This window comes from Ahaetulla prasina, chromosome 3, assembly GCF_028640845.1.
Source record: "Ahaetulla prasina isolate Xishuangbanna chromosome 3, ASM2864084v1, whole genome shotgun sequence".
NCBI lineage: Eukaryota > Metazoa > Chordata > Lepidosauria > Squamata > Colubridae > Ahaetulla > Ahaetulla prasina.
The window spans coordinates 125695772-125722601 of record NC_080541.1 but is presented as its reverse complement, the minus strand read 5'-3'; the positions used below and the strand labels follow the sequence as shown (position 1 = coordinate 125722601).

Below are 26830 nucleotides of genomic sequence, written 5' to 3'. Positions count from 1 at the left end.
ACTTGATCCCACTTGGTGATTGCTAATGATTCCAATTTCAATGTTTGACCAATTTTGAGTTGCAAATCAAATTAGGGTTTGTTTGTTTTTTGTCATTACTACAAGAAAAAAATAATAACCCCTCTCCCCATATCATTTTATAAACTGTGTTTGTCACGCACAATTTAAGGCTTCCAAACAGTCATTTTAGTAGATTGCAAGCTTTTCATAAGCAACCTGTGTCAAATATACTTACTGAAAACTACCCAATGGATTTCAAAGAATTCTTCCATCTTTTGGCACAATTTTCATTAATCTAATTGCTTATGAGCATTTTAGCTAAGATCTAATTATTTATTTTCAACCACAACTGGAACTGGAATTCCCATCACTAAGTGGTATGGCAATTAAGTGAATCATGCCTTTTTTTGCTGTGGTTGTTAAGTGAATCACACAGTTGCTAAGTGAATCTGGCTTCCCCCATTGACTTTGCTTGTCAGAAGCTCCTGGAAAAGTAGTGAATAGGGATTATGTGACCCCAGAATGTTGCAACCATCGTAAGTACATTCTATTTGATAAGCATCCAAACTGATGAACTGATCCTGGGGATGCTGCAAATTATGGTCATATATGTGAGAATTGGTCATAAGTCACTTTTTTCATAACTTTGAACAGTCATTAAACAAATGGTTGTAAGACAAGAGTTATCTATATTATATTTTATTCACTGATCTACTTAGATGAAGGGGGGGGAAATCAATATGTACTTTGTCTTCTAGTTTTTCTTTTCTTTCATTTTAATTTTTTAAACCAAGTTTTCTATGAAATCTGTTCTTTTTCTCTGCTGATAAGTTTGGAGCCTCTCAATAGGTTGTGACCAGTTGGATATGATTTAGGAAGGGAGAGGTAATCACTACGTCTATAGTTTTTAGGTGTGTAATTAATTCTCAGAAATATATTTATCTCAGTTTATAATATGCAATTAAATAAAAAGAATAACCCTAATAAAATGGGTTAAAATATTTTTTAACAGTAACGCACAAGGAAATTAGGAATGAATTATAAGTATTCATTCACACACCAAATACATTGTTTAAGTGTTGTTGCAGTATTTCAAATACTAAAATACTGAAATCTGGCTGCATAGCATAAGATCCTGGAAAGAAGAATATTTAACAAATGTAAGAACAAAAACCAGCAACTTAATTTTAAATAAAACCATTTTGTTACCATTTAAACAAAAAATGGTAACTCAAGCAGCAGCCCATGGAGGACTATAAAGCAACTAGTCCAAAATGCCCTCAACATTTAAATGCCAGATGTGAAAAAATGCCAAAGGAGGCCACCACTTGAACAAGGTAGGGTTTTTCCAGTGTAATGAACTCATTTAAGCTTTTGTACTCTTGTCTTTAAAAAATGTATCTCCTACCTGTTCACAGAGAAAAAAAAATTGCAAGGCACATTCTATTCCTGGTCCAGCTATACATAATAAACCATGCCAATAATCCAGAAATAATCCTAATGTTATAAAAACATAAAGCCCTGAGAGAAATAGTTAGCTATAATTTAACTATTATATAGTTAAATTATAACTATATAACTATGATATTAATTCTTTCTTTCTATTTGCAGTTATAAGGCTCTGAATTCCAAATACAAAGGCTTCTTACTATTAAGAGTAACGCAAATCCTTTGCAGACAGCACAAGGCCGATCTTGGGAAAAATATATAGCAACCTTTACTAAAACATGGGATTAGCTTGGGAAAACAAGGAAGTATGAGAAAGAAACTAAAGATTGTCTGCATTGATTCTCTTTGGTATAAAAGGGAAGGAAGGGGAAACAGTGGCAGGCTTTCGAAATTCTGTTACTATTGCCTATACCAGTAAAGTAGAGATCTAGTATTTGTTGTATCTTTTTTCCAACGTGGTCTAACTCAAAGCATTGACAGCCATTAAGAATTAGATTACATTAAATTAATATGGAAACAAGGAAGGGCACATTAATCAATATACCAATCATGTTGTTATTTATTTATTTAAAACATTTATATAACTGCCCATCTTTCAGCCAACTCTGGGTGGCTCCCAATCAAAGATTAAGAAAAACATATAAAATCATTTTGAAAATTATAAACACAACCAGATAAAAGATTTTGTTCTTTTATAACAGAAACAGCAAGTTCATGTTATGATACCTGCTTCACTTTTATTTCCTTTAAATACAATAATAATGATGTAGCTTACATTTCAAATGATACAGTCACATCAGTTTTAAAATTAATACTGTGATTAGTGATGCCATTAAAAAAAGAAGGCAGGCTTATTACAGAATCTGTCATATACATAATTCTTCTGAGGAAAACTGGATCCCAAGTTTCATCGGCCTTTGCACAGCTACGAGAATTCCATTCAGTCTTCAAAAAGTCAGATGTAGCCTCAAAGCTATCCAGGAAAACTTCAAATATCGCTGCACTTCTACTCTAATTTAATTCAGCATCTGCTCCAGAGGTGGGTTTCAGTAGGTTCTGACCAATTCTGGCGAACTGGTAACAAAAATTTTAAGTAGTTTGGAGAACCGGTAAATACCATCTCTGACTGGCCCCACTCCCATCTATTCTCTGTCTCCTGAGTCCCAGCTGATCAGGAGAAAATGGAGATTTTGCAGTAACCTTCCCCTGGAGTAGAGAGTGAATGGAAATTTTACAGTATCCTTACCCTGCCATGCCCACCAAGCCATGCCATGCCCACCAAGCCACACCCACAGAACCGGTAGTAAAAAAAAATTGAAACCCACCACTGATTCTGCCAACAGGACTGAGGCAACAATTTCTTAGTCTCCAAGTTTTGCCCTTTGGTCTGGGCAATTTAACTTCCAGCTGCTAGATTCTAATGGCAGGAACTACTGGAAATTATGATTCCTCAATTCCAGATTACATTAAACTACAATATCATTTTTTAAAAAATAATTTGTGATTGCCTTCTACAAAGATCACTGTCAATGGATGTGGGAGTATAAACAAGTAGAGCAATAGGGAAGATGAAAAATTCAAAAGTTATAACATTGATGCTTAATAAAATTGACAAATAAACCATCAATCAAAATTTATTTATGGTCCAAGACCAAACTCAACTGAGAAAACTGAGAACTAAAAATCCATAAATTCTGAATCCAAATCAACCGTCAATATTATTATTTACCTGAACCAAACAGTAGCCAGAGACCTACTATTTTGATTAATCCTAGTAAAGTTCAGCTTAGTTCTTTAATACAATGGAACTGGAAGAAAAAGCAAACACACTTTAGCATTTATTATAATGGTGCAAAAGAAAAAAGTCACTTTCCCACAGATAAAGAGTCCCATGCTGCCTGGAATGAAATATGCAGTTCTGCACATATGCTACTTTCTCCAAGTTGATCTAGAAGATCCTATTCCTATCAACAGAGTTATTAACAAATTCCTTCCCTCCTCCACTTTCTGTGATTTGTCATAATTCCGGTCAGATGTTTAGAAGACCATAATACAATTCACCTTGCCTGATCTATTATAGACAATATCACAAAAAGCACTATCCCATGCCTTTCCAGTTGTGAAGCTAGGCCCACCTTCCCTGAAGACAATGACCAAGTTGTTTTGCTCTTGGAAGAATAAAGCAGAGGAGAAGATGGATAAAACTTCATTGACTGTATATGTAAACATTGTAGGTCAAATTAGGTTACTAAGTAGTAGCCTAGCATTTACAACCAATTAGGACTAGTGTACAGCTGAGATAGTAATAATATTAGAGAGAAGAAGCACTCTCTTTTTCTTCTCTGTATCTAATCTAGAATCCAAGCACGCTGGCAGTGAGGGAAACCCCTTAATCAAGGAAGGTATCTAAATGATCCAACATGCTCCATGAATCTATGAAGTAAATGTTTATTCCATCTATTGCATATCATGAAGAAACATACCAGGTTTGGTTTGGTTTTTCATATTGGTACAGAAATGGACACCAATGACCATATCTCTCATAAATGCTCATCTTTCAGGCATTGCTTAGTCAGTCCCCAACAAGCTAGGATGCCTTATTAATCAGAATGCTATATATAAGAATGCTATATATATAAAGTGACCCGATTTCAGCAATGGCAAAATGGGACACCATTGATGGGGGGGCTGTGCATGCGCGCTGAATCTCGCCACCTGGTTGAAGGAGGAGGAGCGGCTGCTGCTTCTCGGCTCTTTCAGGCAGGCTCGGCTCTCCTCTCAGCTCTTCCAGGCAGGCTTGGCTCTCCTCGGCTCTTCTCTAGGCTCTTCCAGGCAGCGGGTGATCTCGCGCCCCCTTCTCCACCACTCCCCCTCCTCCTCCTCCTCCTCCTCCTCCTCCTCTTGTGTTGCCGCCTCCAATTTTCAGAATGGGAGTGGGGAAAAAATCGGGACTTTTTTGAAATGCCGCGGGACGCGGGACAAATTATTAAAAAGCGGGACTGTCCCGCCAAAAGCGGGACATCTGGTCACTATATATATATAAGAAACTAACATGATACTAACATATCATAGATGAATTAAAACATAAATAACCAAGGAGAGAAGCAACCTAGAACTAAGGAGAAATTTCCTGACAGTTTAGAACAATTAATCAGCCTCCCAAAGTTCTGGGTGCTTCATCACTGGAGGTTTTTAAGAAGAGATTGAACCACCATTTTCTGAAATGGCATAGGTTTTACTGCTCAAGAAGGGGTTGGACTAGAACAGGGGTCTCCAATCTTGGTCCCTTTAAGACTTGTGGACTTCAAGTCCTAGAGTCCCTCAGCTAGCAAAGCTGGCTGAGGAACTCTGGGAGTTGAAGTCCACAAGTCTTAAAGAGACCAAGGTTGGAGATCCCTGGACTAGAAGACCCCCAAGGTCCTTCCAACTCTCTTATTCTGTTAAATGATGCTTCTTGCCAACGTGCTACTTATTTTGATTGGAAGTGAATCTCCAACACCCAGAAGATTTTTCTCATCCCTAATTGCCTGGGATAGTTTTAACTGGAATACAATCTTTATGAAAAGCTACAGCTTTTATTTGGAATCATATTCTGAGTTCCAGTCACTTCCTGACTTTTCCTCCTAATTCTAGAAAGTACCTCTGAATATCCCCCTATCCAATAAAGAAAAACACCCTAATGAGCAAACTAATGTAATTTCTAGAGTCAAATTCTTCTCCTAAGGAGAATACTATAGGTATTTTCTCTAGTTTGCACTGGGCTTTTTCGGAAAACAAAAGAAGTCATAAGGTGTTTCCACTCTCCACTCCCACACAGGCCAATAAGCACACCCAAGCTAAAAGAAGTAGCTCTTGTATGTTTATGTATTTTACACAACCATAAACACAGAGGAGGTTTTATTATCCAGAGACCAATTTAAGATACCCAAAGGGTTTTTTTTTTGAGGGGGAGGGTACCTTCAAGTCTTTTTGAGGGGGAGGGTACCTTCAAGGGCCTCTGGTGGCTCAGACTGCTAAGACAGTCTGTTATTAACAGCAGCTGCTTGCAATTACTGCATGTTCAAGTCCCACCAGGCCCAAGGTTGACTCAGCCTTCCATCCTTTATAAGGTAGGTAAAATGAGGACCCAAATTGTTGGGGGCAATAAGTTGACTTTGTATATAATATACAAATGGATGAAGACTATTGCTTGACATAGTGTAAGCCGCCCTGAGTCTTCGGAGAAGGGTGGGATATAAATGCAAATTTAAAAAAAAAGTCAATGATAACTCCTGATGACCATCTGGACAAATCCCTGCAGTTTTCTTGACAAAATTTTCAGAAGTACTTTTACTTCTGCCTTCTTCTTAGGGCTCAGAAACCTTGACTTTCCCAAGATCACCAGCTGGTTTTGTGCTAAGTGGGAGTTAGAATCTTCTAGCCCAGTGCCTTAACAACTGCACTAACGTTTGATCTATCCAAAGTATATTTTGCCCAAAAATACTCATAACACTTCCAACCTTTGTTGTATGTATTGTGTGTATTTGTGCCTGCATGCACACACATTTATATAATTCAGAGAGAGAGAGAGAGAAAACTATCTAATGTAAAACAATGAAATGTATTGATATATCAGCTTGATCTGATCATCACTGGTAATCCATTGAGCAAGCATTCTGTAATATGTTCATAATTCTGTCTAAAATAATACCATGCCAAACTTCCTGAAGATACCAAGGCACATACTGTATGTCTATAAAAGAATAATTAGCTTAGGCTGCCATTTCAGAGAGAATTCAGTATTGAGTGTACAATTCATAAATGTATTTTATTTGGTAGCATTCACAGAGCAAAACATAATGCTGACAATCTCTGCCATGCACTCAAAATTATCTCCAAACCTTTCTTAAATGTGCCCTGTAGTGATTTTTAATGCCGTGTCTTTCAAAGCACTGTGAAACATATTAGCTATACTGATTTCTGGGCGACCTAACAATACATCTGCCAGATAATTGGAATGTCTATGAAGTGGTTTTGCCTTTCATTACTCATTACATTAAAAAGATATCAATACAAAAGAATGTGCAAATAACTTAAAGTGGTTTATTAAATGTGTTTTAAATGAGTTATTCCAGAAAAACGTTCAAGTTCTGCATGTTAATGCACACTATCTACTAAAGTTAGTAGCAGGTGCTATGTTGAATATTGCTTCAGTTATCTCTTTGATACATTAATTCAATTGTTTTGGAAAGAAAGCCGCCTGCCTTATTTCCAGAGCAACTTAAACAGGGCAGGCTTTGCCTTCTTATCAGGCCAGAAAATTAATCTGTGATGAGGATGATCTGCTGATGATCTCACAAAAAATATAGAGAACTGTTCTTTCCCCCCACCCCGCTCCCACTTCACGGAGAAACGCGAGTTTCACAGTCCTTTTATTGACACAGATCTGATTCTTCTGTAGGAAGCACAAGACTTGGCAGCGACCGTGCAGAGGCCTGCCAAGTTCTGAAGTCTTTATCTCGGACAGAGATAATAGCACTCGTGTCCAAGTCCCATTGCCAAGCTTAGAGGAAAGAAAGGCCTTTAACTCCTGAGCGACCGAGCTGCAACACACGCTGGGTAGTTTTTTGTTGAAGCCCAATGGCAGCTCCACCCGCTTTTATCCCTTGTGGGGTGTGGCTCCATGACTCAGCACTCTCTGAGCCTGCCACACCTCTTCCTCTGCTGTGCATGCTTATCTCTTTGTTGCTACCTCAGGTCGATCCAGGATTGATCCTCAGCAGCTGGAACTTGGGGCGTTGCCAGGGAGGAGGAGAAGGGTCCGGGAGAGGGAGGCCTTGTCAGCTCCTCCTCCTCCTGGCCTGCAGCTGGAACCTGGGGTGGAGCCAGAGAGGAGGGTCCTAGAGAGGGAGGCCTTGTCGGCTCCTCCGCCTCACTCTCAGAGTCATCCTGCTCCATGAGGACAGGCTCGGGGACTGGAGCCACAATAATAACTTTCAAAAACTGGAACCAGAGCTTCCCTTTTTTCCAATTTTGATCCTATAGAGTTTCCCAACTTTTCCAACTCTGTGGACTGGCAGTGGTGGCAGCAACTGCACAGGGGGAGAAGGGGTGGTTTCATGCACATGACTGCCACTTAAGCAAATGGAGGTTTGTGCATTCGCCTACCGTTTGTGCAACCTGATTCCCAAACCATGGATCAGATCCAGGCGGATCAGATCCAGGATTGGGGGACCCCTGCTACAGAGGAGGATTATTTGAAGGACTATAAATCAACAAATTCCCTTATAGAGTTCTATTTAGCATGTTACTTATTTTTCCCTCTCATTTCAGGTCCGCCAATAAAGAAACTTGAGAAGAGAAGGACAGATGGACAAATTTAAGAAATGAGGACATTAATGTCAAGCTTCATACCAGACACAACGATAAATTTCAATTCTCCAGACAACTAACCCTCACTTTCAAGAATTTGCTTACAACGAAAGTCCACAGTCATCACACAGCTACATTACCTGTAGAAATGGTGTTAGACTTTAGGAGAAACCCTTCCATACTTCCACCTCTCACAATACTAGACAACACAATATCAACAGTAAAAACCTTCAAATTTCTAGGTTCTACCATATTGCAAGATCTAAAATGGACAACTAACATCAAAAACATCATCAAAAAGGACAACAAAGAATGTTCTTTCGGCGTCAACTCAGAAAGCTCAAACTGCCCAAGGAGCTGCTGATCCAGTTCTACAGAGGAATTATTGAGTCTTTCATCTGCACCTCTATAATGGTCTGGTTCGGTTCTGCGACCCAAAAAGACAGATACAGACTTCAGAGGATAATTAGAACTGCAGAAAAAACAATGGCTACCAACCTGCCTTCCATTGAGGACCTGTATATTGCACAAATCAAAAAGAGGGCTGTGAAAATATTTACAGACCCCTCACATCCTGGACATAAACTGTTTCAACTTCTACCCTCAAAACAACGCTATAGAGCACTGCACACCAGAACAACTAGACACAAGAACAGTTTTTTCCTGAATGCCATCCCTCTGCTAAACAAATAATTCCCTCAACACTGCCAAACTATTTACTAACTCTGCACTACTATTAATCTTCTCATCATTCCCATCACCCATCTCCTTCCACTTATGACTGTAACTTTGTTGCTTGTATCCTTACAATTTATACTGATATTGATTGTTTCCTGATTGCTTATTTGTAGCCTATGACTATCATTAAGTGTTGTATCATTAAGTGTTAAATCCCTATGACTATCATTAAGTGTTGTAAGTGTTGTACCTTGATGAAGGAATCTTTTCTTTTATGTACACTGAGAGCATATGCACCAAGACAAATTCCTTGTGTGTCCAATCACACTTGGCCAATTAAAATTCTATTCTATTCGATTCTATTATAGCTGACAAGAATGAAGCCATATTTACCGAGAAAATCTGTTTATTGCAGTATGCACAAATCAAGTCTATATATAGTCCAAATCAAAAGTCCAATGTTTTTAATCCTATGCTCTTTCCTCCCACCTTTTCAAATCACTGGACATTTACTTGTTGCTTCATTATCTTGAGATTTTGAGGTACTTCCTCAGGGTTGACATAACAGTTGTTTTCTGGCATGCAAAAAGCTGGTTCCTTTCTTACCAATTTTATGCCTTACAATAAAGCCTCTTCAGATAACAGCACAAAAGATTAGTATTCTGCCACACATGGAATAAATGTCAGAGAATTGGTAATTCACAGATTAAAAGACCTCACAAGTCAAGATGTGTAGGACCTACAGAATTTTCTTTCATGCTTTAGGAACTAGAAAATTAGTTCTAGTTGAGAATAGGAGCATTTTCCTTGACTTCAGCTGTATTTGATTCTTTCAAATAATATGAGGCCAGATTATATTATCTTCCACTCTCCCTATATGTGATCTTTGGTATATGCTGATAAAACATCTGAAAAAGTAGGCATGGTATGATTGTCACCTTATACCTTACAATTAAAGATAAATTACATATGGTAAGTGGGTACCCTATAGATCAGGGGTCTCCAAGCTTGGCAACTTTAAGCCTGGTAGACTTCAACTACCAGAATTCTGGGAGTTGAAGTCCGCCAGGCTTAAAGTTGCCAAGCTTGGAGACCCCTGCTATAGATCACAGGTGTCAAACTTGATCGTGTTACGTGATGTATCATGATGTAATGCAACGTTTTTGCCTTTCCTGAGCCGGGGTGGGTGTGGCCTGTGTGTGACACATCCAGCCCATGGGCCACCAGTTTGACACCCCAGCTATAGATAGAAGTAATAAATTTGACAATCATTTTAGATCATTTCTAAGTCCTGAAGTCATACAGAATCTTCACAATCACATTTTGATAATATAATGTTAACTATAAACATAACTACTGATTTTATACAAACACATTGCAATGTGATGTTAAATTATATACTTTGCAATTTGACTACTTTTGATGTGTTATCATTGGGCCTTCAGTATTGGTTAGAAAATTGTTCTGAGAAATTGGAAAATTATTCATATTCCTCATATTAAGGATTGAATTCAAGAGATATGTGATTTATCTGTTTTTGAAAAGGCATTTTTATCTATTAATAAAAAAAATGATTCAATGTGTTTTTCTCTATGACGTAGATTTCCTGATATTTTATAATGTCAGACAAGCATTAATTTTACCCGCTCATATGAATCTATAAATTTGTCTTATATTTTATACATATCTTATATATATATATATATATATATATATATATATATATATATATATATATATATATATATATATATATATATATATATATATATATATAATATACATTAATAGCTTCCCCCTCTCTATTAGGTTTTTGTTCGTTTTGTTTTTGTAATTTGTCATGAATTTCTTTCCCTTTTTGCACATTTAAAATTTCTACATTCATTTCTCTAAAACTTCTATTAAACAAACAAGTAATAAGTTTGTTTTTTAAAAAAACCTTATGTAGGTGGAGGTGATCAGGCTTAAGGAACGATTAATGAAGCAGAGAATTTCCTGTTGCAAATTCTCTCACTTGAACCTGCTTTTTACTTTAAAAAAAGAAATTGTTCTTGCACATATTAACACTCTAAAAACATTCTCAGCAACTTTAAATAATGCAATGACTATGAATAAGACAAACTTACCCACTTAGGACCACAATGAAATCCATGACATTCCATCCGTTTCGCAGATATGAACCCTTGTGGAAAACGAATCCCAATGCAACTATTTTAATGCCAGCTTCAAAGCAAAAAATCCCAATAAAATAAGGTTCTGTCTTTTCCTACAATAACAGAGGAAACAAACAAATCAGAAATTGTAATTAGCAAATGTCAAGGAGAAATTTTGGAGCTTCCTAATTGCAATTTCTAATTCCTAATTTGAGTTTAGATTAACTATGTTTATTCAATCCAATTTAATTCAACAGAATTTAACAAGGTCATAGTCTTTGATTATTTACTGAGATGATCTTGAATTTTTTCAGAATATATTCAATAATCCAGACAAGATCTAACTAGTCCTATTGATTTCAGAAGAATTTTCCTTAAGTGGGATGGATATGTCAACATCCAATGAATTCCTTTTTAGTGCCACACTTCATGTGGGACTAAAAGATTTTAAATATTAAGTTTAGGCTCTTTGTGACTAATGAAAACCTTGTTGCTTGCTAGTTCCTGTTCTCCCCCCTCCCGCCTCTCCCTCCCTCCCTCTCTCTCTGTCTCTCTCTCACACACATACACACACACACCTGCTAAATGTTTAAAGCAACAATAAAAACCAGTTCCAATTACTTAAATCATATGATACATTTTAATAGTGTTGACATAATCCACTAATCTGATGACAAGTGGGCATCTATCATCATCTTATCTCCCTATCATATACAATATTTACTTCCTAGTAATTTACTAATTTGTTCAAATTCAGAATGGCTCCTTGCAGAGTGTACAGGAAACCGTTTCAAACAACAAAATTTGGGAATAAATCCTGGTTTCCATACCCTAATCTTTTGGCTTAATTTATTGTATGCTCCCAGCCATTTTGAAGTTTCTTGTCCTGTACAGCCAGGAAAACGGTAACTTGGTCTAGACTAATTTTCAGAAGAAATAAGAGCCAAGAGTGTTCTGTGCCAAACTAGGGTTGGAACTCTGCAATTACAACGTCTCCAGCCTTTGCTAAAAGACTGGAGGACTATTCTAAATCATGATAACTCTGAAGGTCAAGACAAAACTGAATAGCTATTGATTTATCATCCTCAAGGCTGAAATTATATAGTGGAAAAACTGCAGTACTATCTAGAAGAAAGGAAAAATCAAACAAAAATCAAAGTCAACTTACTAATCTGCGAGACATAGGTGTCTTATCATCTTCAGGGAGATGCTGCTCCAAGGCCAGAACGATGCAGTTTGCAATGATGGTTGCCAGAATCATGTATTCAAAAGGCGTGCAGAATTATGTTAAGGAATACAAAACGAATAGCAGAAATGGAACAACATTCTAAATCAATTGTCTCCTTGTCAATCACGCTTTTTTTGTTGCCCTTTCCATACCCCTTAATACTCATTAATATCACCTGCCCCAGAAAGATAAGTATTTTTGAGGTAAGAGTAAAGTGGAACACTCTGATAAATATATTTGGAAGGTATGCAAGTGATGAAGGAAAGATCCAAGTAGAATGTTACATACTTTTGTACACATTTGAGTGTCTTCAACAAATCACCCTAGCATTTTATGGTGTGTGATGTTTCAAACAAAAGTAAGAAGAACAGGAATTCTACACATCTATAAAATTCACAGCACAGTAATGAAGATAAGACCCAGTAATGCTACTGTTTGTATGTAGCCTAGAAATTCTCAAAGGAAGGATGAAACTACATACAAAACAAATATATAAATGAGTTGCAGTAAAGCTGTGGATTTAATTTCAGTAAATTAATTGTCCACTGAAAGTGTATAATTTCCTTTTGTGGTGACCCTAGGATCTCAGTCTTGTCAGTTTCTTTAGCCAATTCAGCAACATAAAATAATCATCAAGTAAGCCCTGGCTGATTGCCATCCAAAGAACAGCAAAACTACAGCTGAATTCATCCCATGCTGATGCTAAGCGAGAGGTTCTTTTTGCATGAAACCAAATGCTCAGAATGAGCAATTGAAAAGACTAATATGTCACCCTCCATTATTGGCAGCTCCATTGTTGGTCAAGGGTGGGTGTGAAAGGGAAGCTGTCTCTCTGAAGCTTTAGAAAGCTGAGAAATAAAATTGTTGTAATTATTAATACTGTGTTGCCACAGACTTCCGCTTTCCGATCAGCTGTGTAGGTAGAGATTGACTTTAAAGTAGCAATTTGAGTTGTCAAGGTTATTAAGGCAAGGATGAACCAATCTCTCAAACTATTAAATTATCTATGTAGAATTGGCAGGTTGTGATCCCCCAACCCAACCATCTTTTTCTCTGCCTTATGGTTCATCTCCCTCCTTCCTCACATATCAAAGTCCAATTTTGTCTCTGCTTTGGTTCCTAGCTTTCCTCTTGCAATTATAGTAGCTATAACAAATGCACACTTTTAGAAGCAAAGCTGCAGGAATCTTTCATCCGGACTAAAGGAAGTTTAGTCAATACTCAGTGGGATACCTAGGACCTTACTAGTAATTATACTCACATCTACACTCAATCAGGGGTCACCCAAGTCTAGTTGCATGAGTTGGAGTGATGGCAAGTGAGAGCTAGTCCTGAAGTGGAGCAGACAAAAAATACTCCCTTGTTATTTAAGCACCAGTTGCCAAAAATTAGGACTTTGCTATTTAACATAACATAACATAACATAACATCAGAGTTGGAAGGGACCTTGGAGGCCTTCTAGTCCAACCCCCTGCCCAGGCAGGAAACCCTACACCATCTCAGTCAGATGGTTATCCAACATTTTCTTTAAAATTTCCAGTGTTGGAGCATTCACAACTTCTGAAGGCAAGTCGTTCCACTTATTAATTGTTCTAACTGTCAGGAAATTTCTCCTTAGTTCTAAGTTGCTTCTTTCTTTGATCAGTTTCCACCCATTGCTTCTTGTTCTACCCTCAGGTGCTTTGGAGAACAGCCCGACTCCCACTTCTCTGTGGCAGCCCCTGAGATATTGGAACACAGCTATCATGTCTCCCCTAGTCCTTCTTTTTGTTAAACTAGACATGCCCAGTTCCTGCAACCGTTCTTCATATGTTTTATCCTCCAGTCCCCTAATCATCTTTGTTGCTCTTCTCTGCACTCTTTCTAGATGACATGTGACATTTATATGACATGTGATCAGACTGGAGTCTTTCTATTAGTATTACCATAGTGTGAGACAATATTGTAACCTTTCTGCTTTTTCCTGTATTTAAAGGGGTTTCTGACTGTCAATTGGATCCTCAGACCCCTCAAGAAGCTAAATTCTACCCTCTTAGCAGAAGCTTCTGTAAGAAGAGATGCAAAAATATTTGAAAGAAAAAGAGGGCACAAAGGAGCAACTACTTCTCCGGCTGGTCTGCAGCAACTGGTATTTTCTGATCACTAACAATCTACCTTAGAAAGTTCTACCTGCTGGTCTGAAAGGCTTATAATTCCCATCACTGGCACATCCAGGGGTGGGCTTAAAATTTTTTAAAAAGGGGTTCTCTGCCCGGTTGCTGGGTGTGCGTGGCCATGGTGTGCGTAGCCTAGTCAGCCTCCTGTACCATGGGGGTGGGGGTGGGTTGCTATCCCTGGGCTCTGGAGGCTTTCCTCATACCTCTGGGAGGGCAAAAATGGCCTCCCCAGTCTCCGGAAGCCCTCTGGAGGCTGGGAAGGGGCCTGTGTCCGACTCCTTCCATTTCCTTCCTGAACTTCTAGTAGGCCTGGTGTTTGTCCTCCCAAGCCTCCATGCACACCCTGCACTTATCTACATCCAAAATGGGCCGGGTGGGGACTCCTAGGAGGGGTGGGGAGGGCAGGGCAGGGCCAACCAGGAGTGGGATTTGGGGGTTCTCTGAACTGCACAGGATCTTAGCTAGAGGTTCTCCCAAACCCCTGTGAACCCCCAGCAGCCCACTCCTGGGCACATCCCATCTATGCAGTAACCTATTTCAAAACAATCAGGGCTGGGTGAAAATAATCGGAATGTGTATGTTGCATGATGCTGGAAAAAGCAGTTCATCCTTGCTTTCCAACTGTTGCCCTAGACACAGCCTGCTTAAGCATAAAGCCAGCTGGGAGACTTTGAGCCAAGTATTCTCTCTCAGCCCTAGGAAGGAGGCAATGGCGAACCATTTCTGAAAAATCATGTCAAGAAAAGTGCAGAGAGTTATCCAGTCCAAGAAATTGATATGACTGAATGGAAGAAAAACAAATCTTCCTCTCTATTTATAACTAACAGCAGCATTTCCAGCAACAGAGAAAGAGGGAGCCTGGGAGGTGGGGGGGTTAGCCTTATAGGATGTAGACTGTACTCTTCTGCTGTCAACTGGAATTTAAAAAGCCAGTGTTATTGTTCCCCTGAATAAGAGGCCAGGGACAGGGTAGGATGGAGAAAACATGTGTAAAATAAATGCCTTGGAATGTGGAACTAGGAGTGAGAGCTGGATCACTGCAGCCAGAGTTTTTCCATATGTGAAGTATCTTCTGTCATATTTCATGAGAGACCAGAAGGGAGCTAAGCTGAAAATCCTATTCATCCATATAAAAGTGCCAGAGGAAGGTGGTAGTGAAATGAACTGTGCAAGGAAGATGCCAAAACTGATAATTTGACCATAATTCCTAATATAAACCTTGATTTGACATAATCAGTAATAATAATTATGAGTTATTGAGTCCTAGATCCTTCAGCTGCACTTAGCACTTGCACAAACATGCTAGAGACCGACGGGCTTGTGCAAATATTATGTACCAGCAAATAGAATTTCAACATAATTCTTAAAAACATTAAAGCAATTTTGGAGATTTTGGTTTAAAAATTGAACATTCTTCTTGAAAAAGAATTAGGTTTTAAAGAATTAATATTTCTGTTCTAAGTATCTTCCTTAAATAGCCCTTTTTTCTTTACTCCATTATTGGGGATTCTGTCTTATTGTTATTGTTATTTTTGTTGTTGTTGTTGTTGTTGTTGTTGTTGTTGTTGTTATTATTATTATTATTATTATTATTATTATTATTATTATTATTATTAGGGATGTCTGTCTGGAACCCATACCTCATTTCGGACATTAATACAATTGAGCGTGTCCAGAAATATTTTACAAGAAGAGTTCTCCACTCCTCTGATTACAACAAAATACCTTATGCCACCAGACTTGAAATCCTGGCTTTAGAAAATTTAGAACTCCGCCGCCTTCGAAATGACCTGAGCTTAACTCATAGAATCATCTGTTACAACGTCCTTCCTGTTGAAGACTACTTCAGCTTCAATCACAACAATACACGAGTACACAACAGATTTAAGCTTAATGTGAACCACTCCAATCTTGATTGCGGAAAATATGATTTCAGAAACAGAGTTGTTAATGCCTGGAATGTACTACCAGACTCTGTGATCTCTTCCCAAAATCCCTAAAGCTTTAACCAAAAACTGTCTACTATTGATCTCACCCCATTTCTAAGAGGTCTGTAAGGGGCGTGCATAACAGTACCAACGTGCCTACCATTCATGTCCTAATGTTCCCTTTGATTGTATACAATTTCATATAGTTATTACATACTTATGGTTTTATATATATGCTTATATATCGTATAGTTATTTCATGCTTATGCTTATATATAATGTTGTGACAAATAAAATAAATAAATAAATAAAATAAAATATCCTGTTCCATTCCTTACCATCTGTACACATAGAAATGACAAGTATTTTACAAAGTTAGTCCCATATCTTCCTATTTTAACTCCAAGAAAAACCAGCATAGAGCGCATAGGCTATATATTTGTGTATATTGCAATTTTGAGATTCCTATTTAAACCAAAAACACAGTACGCAACTCTCTCAATCTCTAACACCTAACAAGTTACATTGGAAGTTCTTCTCATCTATTAAGTTTGGCAGATTGCTGGGCAGAATGAGACCTGAGCAGGGAGAAGCCAAAAAGAAATTAAAGCAAAAAAAAAAAAGCTCTCCCATTTATCTTCTTTTAGTTCCCACTTTCTTAGTAGTCAAAACACTTAGTATTGCCATAAATTTGTATATACTGCAGGTCATGGCAAGTATATGATTTCTCTTCCACACAAGGAGAAAAAATATACAAGTTCCTAAAACTTATACTGTATGTGCTAGTTACATAAATTATACATTTGCATATATATATATATATATATATATATATATATATATATATATATATATATGTATGTATGTATGTATGTATGTATGTATGTATGTGTATATATATATATATATATATATAACAGAAAACATATATATATATATATATATATATATATATATATATATATATATGTAGGTCTTTGGTTATTCGGGTTTTCTCCCGCGTAAAATTGGAAGTGTCTTGGCGGCGTTTAAGTCTCATTCGTCATCTTCAGGCTTCAACCGTGCTTCTGGGAGCAATGTGTGATCGCAGCTATTTCTTCCTTTTAACTGCTAGTGGGGTTTGAACTGATTGGGTGGGAGCTTGGCTGTGCTCTGATTGGATGGGGTGTGTCCTGTGTTGGTGGGGCTTGGTTGTGCTCAGTCTAATCTGTGCTGCAGGGGATTTGAGCTGGTGAGCTGCACTGCTGCTGTTTGGCTTCGTGTTCGTGGTGGTGCTACATCTTCGTAGTGGGTGTCAGTCTGCTGCATGTATGGATTGGAGGGTTTGAAGTGGCTAATGTTGCAGCTGCGGTCTGGCTTCTGGTCCTTGGTCGTGCTTCCTGATCAGTGTATGTATGTGTATATATATATATATATATATATATATATATATATATATATATATATATATATATATATATATATATTTGTTTTCTGAGGTTTTTTTTTTTTTTTGTTTTTTTTTTGTTTACATTTATACCGCCTTCTCCGAAGACTCAGGCGGCTTACAATGTATAGGGCAATAGTCTCATTCTATTTGTATATACTGCAGGTCATGGCAAGTATATGATTTCTCTTCCACACAAGGAGAAAAATATACAAGTTCCTAAAACTTATACTGTATGTAGTTACATAAATTATACATTTGCATATATATATATATATATATATATATATATATATATATATATATATATATATGTATATATGTATGTATATGTATATGTATGTATGTATATATATGTATATATATATATATATATATATATATATATATATATATATATATATATATATTTGTTTTCTGAGGTTTTTTTTTTTTGTTGTTTTTTTTTTTTGTTTACATTTATACCCCGCCCTTCTCCGAAGACTCAGGGCGGCTTACAATGTATAGGGCAATAGTCTCATTCTATTTGTATATATTTACAAAGTCAACTTATTGCCCCCCCAACAATCTGGGTCCTCATTTTACCTACCTTATAAAGGATGGAAGGCTGAGTCAACCTTGGGCCGGGCTCGAACCTGCAGTAATTGCAGGCTTTGTGTTCTTTGTGTTCTTAATAACAGGCCTTACCAGGCAGAGCTAAACCGGCCCACGGGTGTTTGTATGTAGGTCTTTGGTTGTTCGGGTTTTCTCCCGTGTAAAATTGGAAATGTCTTGGCAATGTTTCGACGAATGAGACTTCGTCGAAACGTTGCCAAGACATTTCCAATTTTCCGAACAACCAAAGACATATATATATATACAAGCAAGTGTATAAATGCTTTCTGTGAATAAAACTGCAGTATATTTCAGCAGAGTGGCAAAAGCTACAGTTACAGATCAATACTCTATGCTAATTAGATGATGAGCTACCTCAAGCATCCTGCTCTTCCCTCCAAAGACTCTTTATGTTGAAACTTGGCATTTATTTATTTATTTATTTATTTATTATTTATTTATTTATTTATTCATATTTTTATACCGCCCTTCTCCGAAGACTCAGGGTGGTGTACAGCCAATAAAACCACAGAAATCCTAAACAAATTAAAATACTATAACAAATTTAAAAATCTGATTCAACCGCTGTATGCTTAAAATATTAGCTAAAATTTTATCAAAAATTAAAACTCTATTAAAACCCTATTAAAACCCACTAAACGCCCCCCATACTAAAATCAATCAGGCCAGCCCCGCTTGGTGAAAAAAGAAAGTCTTGAGCTCGCGTTTAAAGGTCCGGAGATCAGGGAGGAGATGGAGTCCCACCGGCAGCTCATTCCATAGAGCCGGGGGCCCCACAGAGAACGCTCTGCCCCTGGGGGCCTCCAGCTGACATTGCCTAACCGACGGCACCCTAAGAAGGCCTTCCCTGTGAGTGCGCACTGGACGTACCGGACAAAGGGAGGTAACAGTCAGCAGCAGGCGGTCCCACATAAAGTATAGAGTATAAAAGAGGCATAGAGTATGCATATTTTAAAAAGAGGAATGTTATAAAGTGGGGCTACCAGAATGGGATATTAAGGAAAACATCAGTTTAAGTTTATTGAAAAGTTGCTCCTGAACAGCTAAATAGATAATAGACCGCATTTGTGTCTAATATTCCTAATAAGAACAGCTCTGGTTTAAGTTCTATCTTTTGATGCGCAATTTCTTCCAGCCATCCCTTAATTTTACAGCAGTATTTTTTTGTATTGGGGCATGTCCACCACATATGGTAGCACATTCCTAATTTATGGCCGCATTTCCAACATTCAGGAGATAAATTTGGAAACATTTTGGCCAATTTCGCTGGGGGCGAGGGCCATCTATAAAACATTTTATAGAGATTTTCTTTATAGGCTACTGCCATCGTAAATTTGTAATTTCTTTTCTATAATTTATCCCATTGTTCTAATTCTATATTGTGTCTGAAAGTTCTTGTCATGTCCCACTCCCCCTCCGACAACCGGGTCTAGGAAGTCCGTATCAAACGTGGCAACGAAGCCTCTGCAGCTTGTCAAATTCCTTCGAGGTTTATCAGGGCAGGCAGGAGTCCAAGTTGTGACTACAGCGATAGAGTCCGATAGCAGCAAACTAGATGAGACTTTGCTTGACTCAAGGTTGGAAGATGTCGTGTCCCACTCCTCCGCTGACGGCTGGGTCCGGGAAATCCGAATCAGGCTTGCCTCTGCAGCTCTGCCCAAAGTCCTAGCAAAGTCCTCAGAGCAGGCAGGAGACCAGTAAGTGACTTCAGCAAGATAAGTTTGACTTTTGCCTGACTCAGAGACTGCCAGAAAGTAGATCCTTTATATAGGCCATGGGGTGTGGCTCCATGACTCAGCACTCATTAAGGCCTGCCCTCCTTCCTCTGTTGCCTCCGCCTCCAATCTTCTGATGCGAGGTCACTCCAATCAGCTGTTCTTGGGAGTAAACCCTCCTCAGGCTCACCTGCTGTGGAGGAGGGAGGGTCTAGCTGCTCCGTTTGCCTGGGCATGGAGTCAGGGCTGGGGCAGGGAGATGCTCCTTCTTCTGCAGTTTGTGGGGGCATGGAGCCAGGACTTGGGCCGGAAGGCATACATTCCTCAGTGTTGGGGAGCAGGTAAGAAGGCCCCGGCTGCTCTGAGGGCGGGCAAGACACAACAGAATGCCACAAGTAGGTCCTTTATATAGGCTGTGGGGTGTGGCTCCATGACTCAGCATTTATCCAGGCCTGCCCCTCCCTTCCTTCTGCTGGCGTCGCCTCTCAGATCTCCAGAAGCGAGGATCCTCCCACTTTGAATTCTCTTCAGCTGGATCAGCTGTCAGTAATTCCAGCACGTGGCTGGCTTCCTGCTCACACGCTGTAGGAGTGACATTTCTTGGGCTTGTCTGTTCACTCCTGACCTCCTCTCCGGGTATGGGGCCAGGGCCGGGGGCTGGAGGCATGACGGGCCGTTCATCTTCATTATCAGACTTGGAGTCTGATAACAGGCCCGGATGGAGACGGGAGGGACCCTGCTGAGGAGAGGAGGGAGGACGAGACACAACAGTTCTGGCCCAATGGAAAAAAACTTGCAATATATAATACTAAACATATTAAGGACAACTAGGTTGCCCTCGTGCAAGATTGGAAACAGATTAATATGCCATCAGAGGAAATAGTGATCAGAAAGATACTTGAATGTGCAGAAATGGACAAAATGACTATGGAAATAAAAGGAAGAGAAGATTCGGAGTACTACAAAGTATGGAATAGAATGTACAAGTGGCTAGAAAATAGAAACCTAAATAAGAAATAGGAGTTTTAAATAAATATTGATTAAATAATAATTAAAGTTATTAATCACTGTTAAAGTTAAATTATTGGTTATGTAAGTATAATGTAAATATATGTAGCTAGTATGGTTATAATGGTTGTTATAGTTGTTATAAAGGATAGAAAGGTAAAGTAGAAGAGTTAATTACAAAAGCAGACTATCCATGCCGTTGCGGAAGGCTGTAAAAGTACGATACATTGTTATGTTTGTCTTGTTTTTTACTGTTTTTTCTGTTTTTAAAGGTGAAAAATGCTAAATAAAAACTTTAAAAAAAAAAAAAGATAATAGACTGCATTTGTCTTTCCTGGGATAGCATATAAATAATTGCTGCTTCCCATTCAGAGCATGCGTACCTTTTATCTCTCTAACTCAGTGATTCCCAAAGTGTGAGCCGCGGCTCCCCAGGGAGCCGCGCTATCGTCATGGGGGCACCGCGGAATATCTGCGCCCGCTGGGTCTGGCGCTGATGCGCCATTTCTGGGGCGTCTGGTGCGCATGCGCAGTTGCAGGTCGGATTTCCGGGGGAGCCGCGGGCGAAAAAGATTGGGAACCTCTGCTCTAACTCACAACTCTTCGGACTAGACCCACGCTCCTATTTTAATATTCCTTTCTTTTCCTTCCTTCCTTCCTTCCTTCCTTCCTTCCTTCCTTCCTTCCTCCCTCCCTCCCTCCATCCATCCCTCCCTTCCTTCTTTCCTTCCTTCCCCCAAATTTTTAAGGCTGAAAGGGGGAACAAATGCTTCACTAGTGTTACTTGCTAGGTTGAAGTACAATGAGAAATGGCAAACTGAACTCAGTATGTTTCTCTGGCCAACTGAATATTTTATGAAAATTGTCAATGCTCTTATTTAAAACAACGTATCGATTGATTGTATGTAATGCAAAGTGAAGTTTATTTGAATGTAAAACTTTTTTGAAGATTTGCAAAATGTCAGTCAAAACATCTTTAGAAAAAGGAGGAAAACCTTAACCCTCCCTTCTTTGAGGGAGATGGGTGGCTGATAAATATAAAACATAAATAAAATAAAATCTCAGATGACAAAATGACAGATGACAGAAAACTATTAATTCATTCTTAAATTCCATTCTGTACATCTGTCAGTCCTAGATAATATAGTTTAAAATTAGGGTAGTTGGTGAATTCTGCTTCCTACCTATTCAGTTAAATATGGAACTGATGCATTTTAAAATTATTGGTGCAGAAGAACTTGCAATTTAACAAGATACAGTTCTTTATTAAAATGAAGAATAACCTCAGAGCCAAGCTAGATGAGATATTAATGATCTTTGAGCAGATTATCTGACATTTCTTCGAAGAAAAAAGTTGCAGAATTTCCCATGTGCTCTTAAGTTCATGAAGAAGTTCTCTCAACCATTTTTTTCACATAATTCTCAGATGGATTAGTCTGTTATTCAATATTAAGAGAAGTTGCACCTATGGAAATTCCTAGTTACCTCAGTTAACTGTAATGACTTGATATAACACAAAGTGTATTAACAAATCTACAAGTAAATTAACATTTTAAACAGTATATGGAGTCTAGTGATTTCCTAAATTATTATTTTAATTATAATTAGATTTTTTTTTCTCTGCTGGCCATGCTCATGTTCTTTTAACTGTTGCTGGACAGAGAGAAATTACAAAGGCAATTTCCTGACCATTTACGTGAAGCAAACCTCACTGAAATTACCGTCAAAAGTACAAAAGATTCTCTCCTTCATTTCCTCCTTGGCTTTTTCATCATCCCTATCCTTATATGATAATGTAGGAGAGAAATGCAAGTAAAAAAAAAGGGCCAAGAGCAGTATGGGTAAAACTAGTTACAACATCAGTGGAGAGTGAAAGTAAAATTGAGATGGTTATCTGCAAGTTCCTCAATTGATCACCTAAAGACATGCAATCAAAGGAATATTATCCTAACACCCCCAACCCAAGATTAAATCTTCTACTGCTTTTGATAAACAAATTCAATGGGGAAGGTGGCAGGCGGTCACGAATGGTGGTCATGTGATATCCTAGCTTAATGATGTGCAACTGAGCTACTGGGATTACCATCATTAAGTGGAAAGATCACATGACATTGTTCTTTACAATCGCATCACTCAAATCTAAACTCAATTGCTGTCATAACTAAAGGCACTACACAAGACCGGCACTACTGTAGGCAATGTAGGATGGAGTCTTGGACAGCAAATGCTGGACGGGAGGAGACAATAACATTAGCAAACCTTTAGCCATTCATACAATTAACTTCTAGAAAGTTCTGAATAATCCATAATTCTTACAGAAACTTGCAAACTTTACATAATATAGAAGACACTTATTCCGTGTATAATTTCAAAACAGATGATGAGAACAGGTCTGTTCATTTTTTCAACATTTATTTTCCATGCAGTTACCTGGTTTTGATCCATTTTAGCGGATTATAATTGCTTCCATTTTTATTGGGTGCTCATGTCCTACCTGTCATTCAGGGACAGATCAGGGAACAATATTCATAAAGTACAAAAATATGTACCAGGTAAGTATCCAATACTAATAAAAATGCTGGTTGGTCATGTCATCCATGTCATCTTTGGGTTGCTGGGCTGCAGCACACCTGGAGTCCTCTACTTCACAGCAGGCGAGGGGCGGGGTGATAAGAGGGAGAAAATGAAGAGACCACAATGGAGGAAGAGGCCAGAAGGCTGTATCCAGGTTTGTTTGTTTGTTTTAGAATAGAATAGAATAGAATTTTTATTGGCCAAGTGTGATTGGACACACAAGGAATTTGTCTTGGTGCATATGCTCTCAGTGTACATAAAAGAAAAGATACGTTCATCAAGGTACAACATTTACAACACAATTGATGACCAATATAGCAATATAAATCATAAGGATTGCCAGCAACAAGTTATAGTCATACAGTCATAAGTGGAAAGAGATTGGTGATGGGAACTATGAAACGATTAATAGTAGTGCAGATTCAGTAAATAGTCTGACAGTGTTGAGGGAATTATTTGTTTAGCAGAGTGATGGCCTTCGGGAAAAAACTGTTCTTGTGTCTAGTTGTTCTGGTGTGCAGTGCTCTATAGCGTCGTTTTGAGGGTAGGAGTTGAAACAGTTTATGTCCAGGATGCGAGGGATCTGCAAATATTTTCACGGCCCTCTTCTTGATTCGTGCAGTATACTGTCCTCCATTTCAGCTGCATATTGAAAATGTATAGTTATGGCACTGGAAAAAAGGGACTTATGACCATTTTTCACATTTACAACTATTGCAGCATCCCGATGATCATGTGATCAAAATTTGGATGCGTGGCAACTGGCATGTAGTTATGGTTGCAGTGCCCTAGGAGCATGTGATCACCCTTTGTGACCTTCTGACAAGCAGGGTCAATAGGGAAGCCAGACTAATTTAACAACCGTATTAGCAACTTAACAACTTCAGTGATTCACCTGCGGCAAGAAAGATGATAAAATGAGACAAAATTCACTTAACAAATGTCTCACTTGACAACAGAAATTTTGGTTCAATGATGGTCATAAGTTGAGGACTACCAGTATATATCTCATCTCTCTATCGGCTTTGGAAAAAACTATGTGTAAAAACAACCCCTCTGCCCAAAACCCAAGTCCAGGCGCTAAATCGACACAATTTCCTGTTATGATCCTGGAAGTCCACAAGTGAATTACGATTCTAGTCATCCTGGATTCCTTCTGATGTGTCCAGTCAGATTTTAATGAAGTGAACCCTGAACATGATTAGCAACCCAGCAGTATAATGCTGGATAGGCATTTTTGGAACACGTGACATCTTGAATTACACAGGCTGACCCCTCGTTATCACTCCCACACTTAGAAGCAAGTAAGAACATGTCGGCATCCTATATGTGTTGTAAATTTAAAGTATCTTGATTTTTGGACAAATCATCTCAGACAGCCAAAGCTGTTATGAATCAATTCTGCTCAATTTATGAGAATGTGCCCAAATGATAAAAACAGAAAGGATAACATAAACAAAACAAAGGCATGCCACCACATGTTCAACTAAGCATGAATACAAAAGGAGATTACTTAGAAAACTTAGACTATCCAAATCCATTTGGGTGACCAACCCACAACACATTCTGCTTACGTATTGCAGTTACTAGCCAGCAGTTGTTCATGTGGAGTAAGTAAATCAAGATTCTAGTTTATTGTATGCTTATTACTTGGTGCGATGGAGAACTAGGGATGAGGCCTAGAGTCTCAGTAATCTGGTCTTTTTATTTACCTTCTCCCTATAGAACACTAAATCATTTGGGACAAACGGACATGAAAAGACTTCGGATGTAAAAGCCATATAGTTTATAACACAGACCCCTCGCATCCTGGACATAAACTGTTTCAACTCCTACCCTCAAAACGACGCTATAGAGCACTGCACACCAGAACAACTAGACACAAGAACAGTTTTTTCCCGAAGGCCATCACTCTGCTAAACAAATAATTCCATCAACACTGTCAGACTATTTATTGAATCTGCACTACTATTAATCGTTTCATAGTTCCCATCACCAATCTCTTTCCACTTATGACTGTATGACTATAACTTGTTGCTGGCAATCCTTATGATTTATATTGATATATTGACCATCAATTGTGTTGTAAATGTTGTACCTTGATGAACGTATCTTTTATGTACACTGAGAGCATATGCACCAAGACAAATTCCTTGTGTGTCCAATCACACTTGGCCAATAAAAATTCTATTCTATTCTATTCTATTCTAACACATAAGAACATAGTTTTTCTCTACCAGACCTAGTCCAGCTCCCAGCTCCTATGATGGAAAATTGAATGGGAAGAACATGAGTTAGGGAATGAAGTAGGGTCTTTCTCCTACGATAGTCTTCATCAGTTCCCGCTATTCAGAAGTACGCTACTCTTTGGTTGGGGGCAATATGCTGACTTTGTAAACCGTTTAGAGAGGGCTGTAAAGCACTATGAAGTGATATATAAGTCTAAGTGCTAGTGCTTGTGCTTTGCTGATGCTGTGGCTTATATCAATGATAGGCATACTAGTATCCTCCAGGTATTTTAGATTTCAAATCCCATCAGCTCCTGGGAGTGCAAGGCAAGGCACTGTGCTGGAAAGGAAGGGCAAGGATTTGCTGAGATGAAATTGTTCATTGATTCACATTCAAAAGCGAAGGAGCAGCATTCTCCTCGCCATTTGTTAAGTAAAAATAATGTTTTTACTTCTTTTAATGATAATGACCAAAACATTCTTAGACCACACGGGTAATCATGTCCACATAATCCCCACAATTGGTCTGGTTACTTGAAAAAGCCACGGTAAGCAGAAGTAGCCTGCAGTGTTTAGAATGCAGTACTGCAGGCTACTTCTCCTTACTGCCGGCTGCCTGCAGTTTGCCAGTTTGAATCTCACCAGGCTCAAGGTTGACTCATCCTTCCATCCTTCTGAGGTGGGTAAAATGAGGACCCAGATTGTTGGAGGCAATATACTGACTCTGTAAACCACTTAGAGAGGGCTGGAAAGCACTGTGAAGCGGTATATACCATATTTTTGGAGTATAAGATGCACCTTTTTACCCCCCAAAAAGAAGGTGAAAATCTGGGTGCGTCTTATAGTCTGAATGTAGCCCCACCCAGCCTCTGAAATGGAGGTTTCAGAGGCTGGGAAAAAAAGCAAGGCACAGAGCTCACAACCAACAAGCCTTTTGCTAAAGTTCACCTCTGGGAACAGCTGATTGGTGGCATTCTGGGAGGCCGATCCAACCTCCAATCAGTTTTTTTCTTATTTTCCTCCCCAAAAACTAAGGTGCATCTTATACTCCGGTGCGTCTTATAGTCCAAAAAATACGGTAAGTCTAAGTGCTATTGCTATTGAAAGCTCTAGTTTCTTCTGTGTTTTTTTCTCTTATTGGAGAATGCCATTTACAGAAAGACATGGGAAATGCAAGCTGTAAATGCCATATCAGCAAAGCTGCCTCCCTTCCAGTCATACATTAGATAGGAATTGATATAATTAAATTGTACATTGATTTTAACAGTATCCTTTGAAAGTACATTGTTGTTTTAAATAAATCCATTTTAGCAGTTTCTCA

The 26830-nt window shown here is 38.5% G+C and overlaps 1 protein-coding gene across 1 annotated transcript in view; it reads right to left on the bottom strand.

Moving 5' to 3' along the window:
• The window catches only part of CACNA1E (calcium voltage-gated channel subunit alpha1 E), a 334730-nt gene that overhangs the window by 290712 nt on the left and 17188 nt on the right, over positions 1–26830 (bottom strand). The window contains exons 2-3 of the mRNA XM_058178755.1: positions 11800–11905; positions 10605–10744 (exon numbers count right to left, since the gene is read on the bottom strand). Of these exons, the coding sequence (XP_058034738.1) occupies positions 10605–10744; positions 11800–11905 (246 nt within the window). The remainder of the gene's footprint in view (positions 1–10604; positions 10745–11799; positions 11906–26830) is intronic.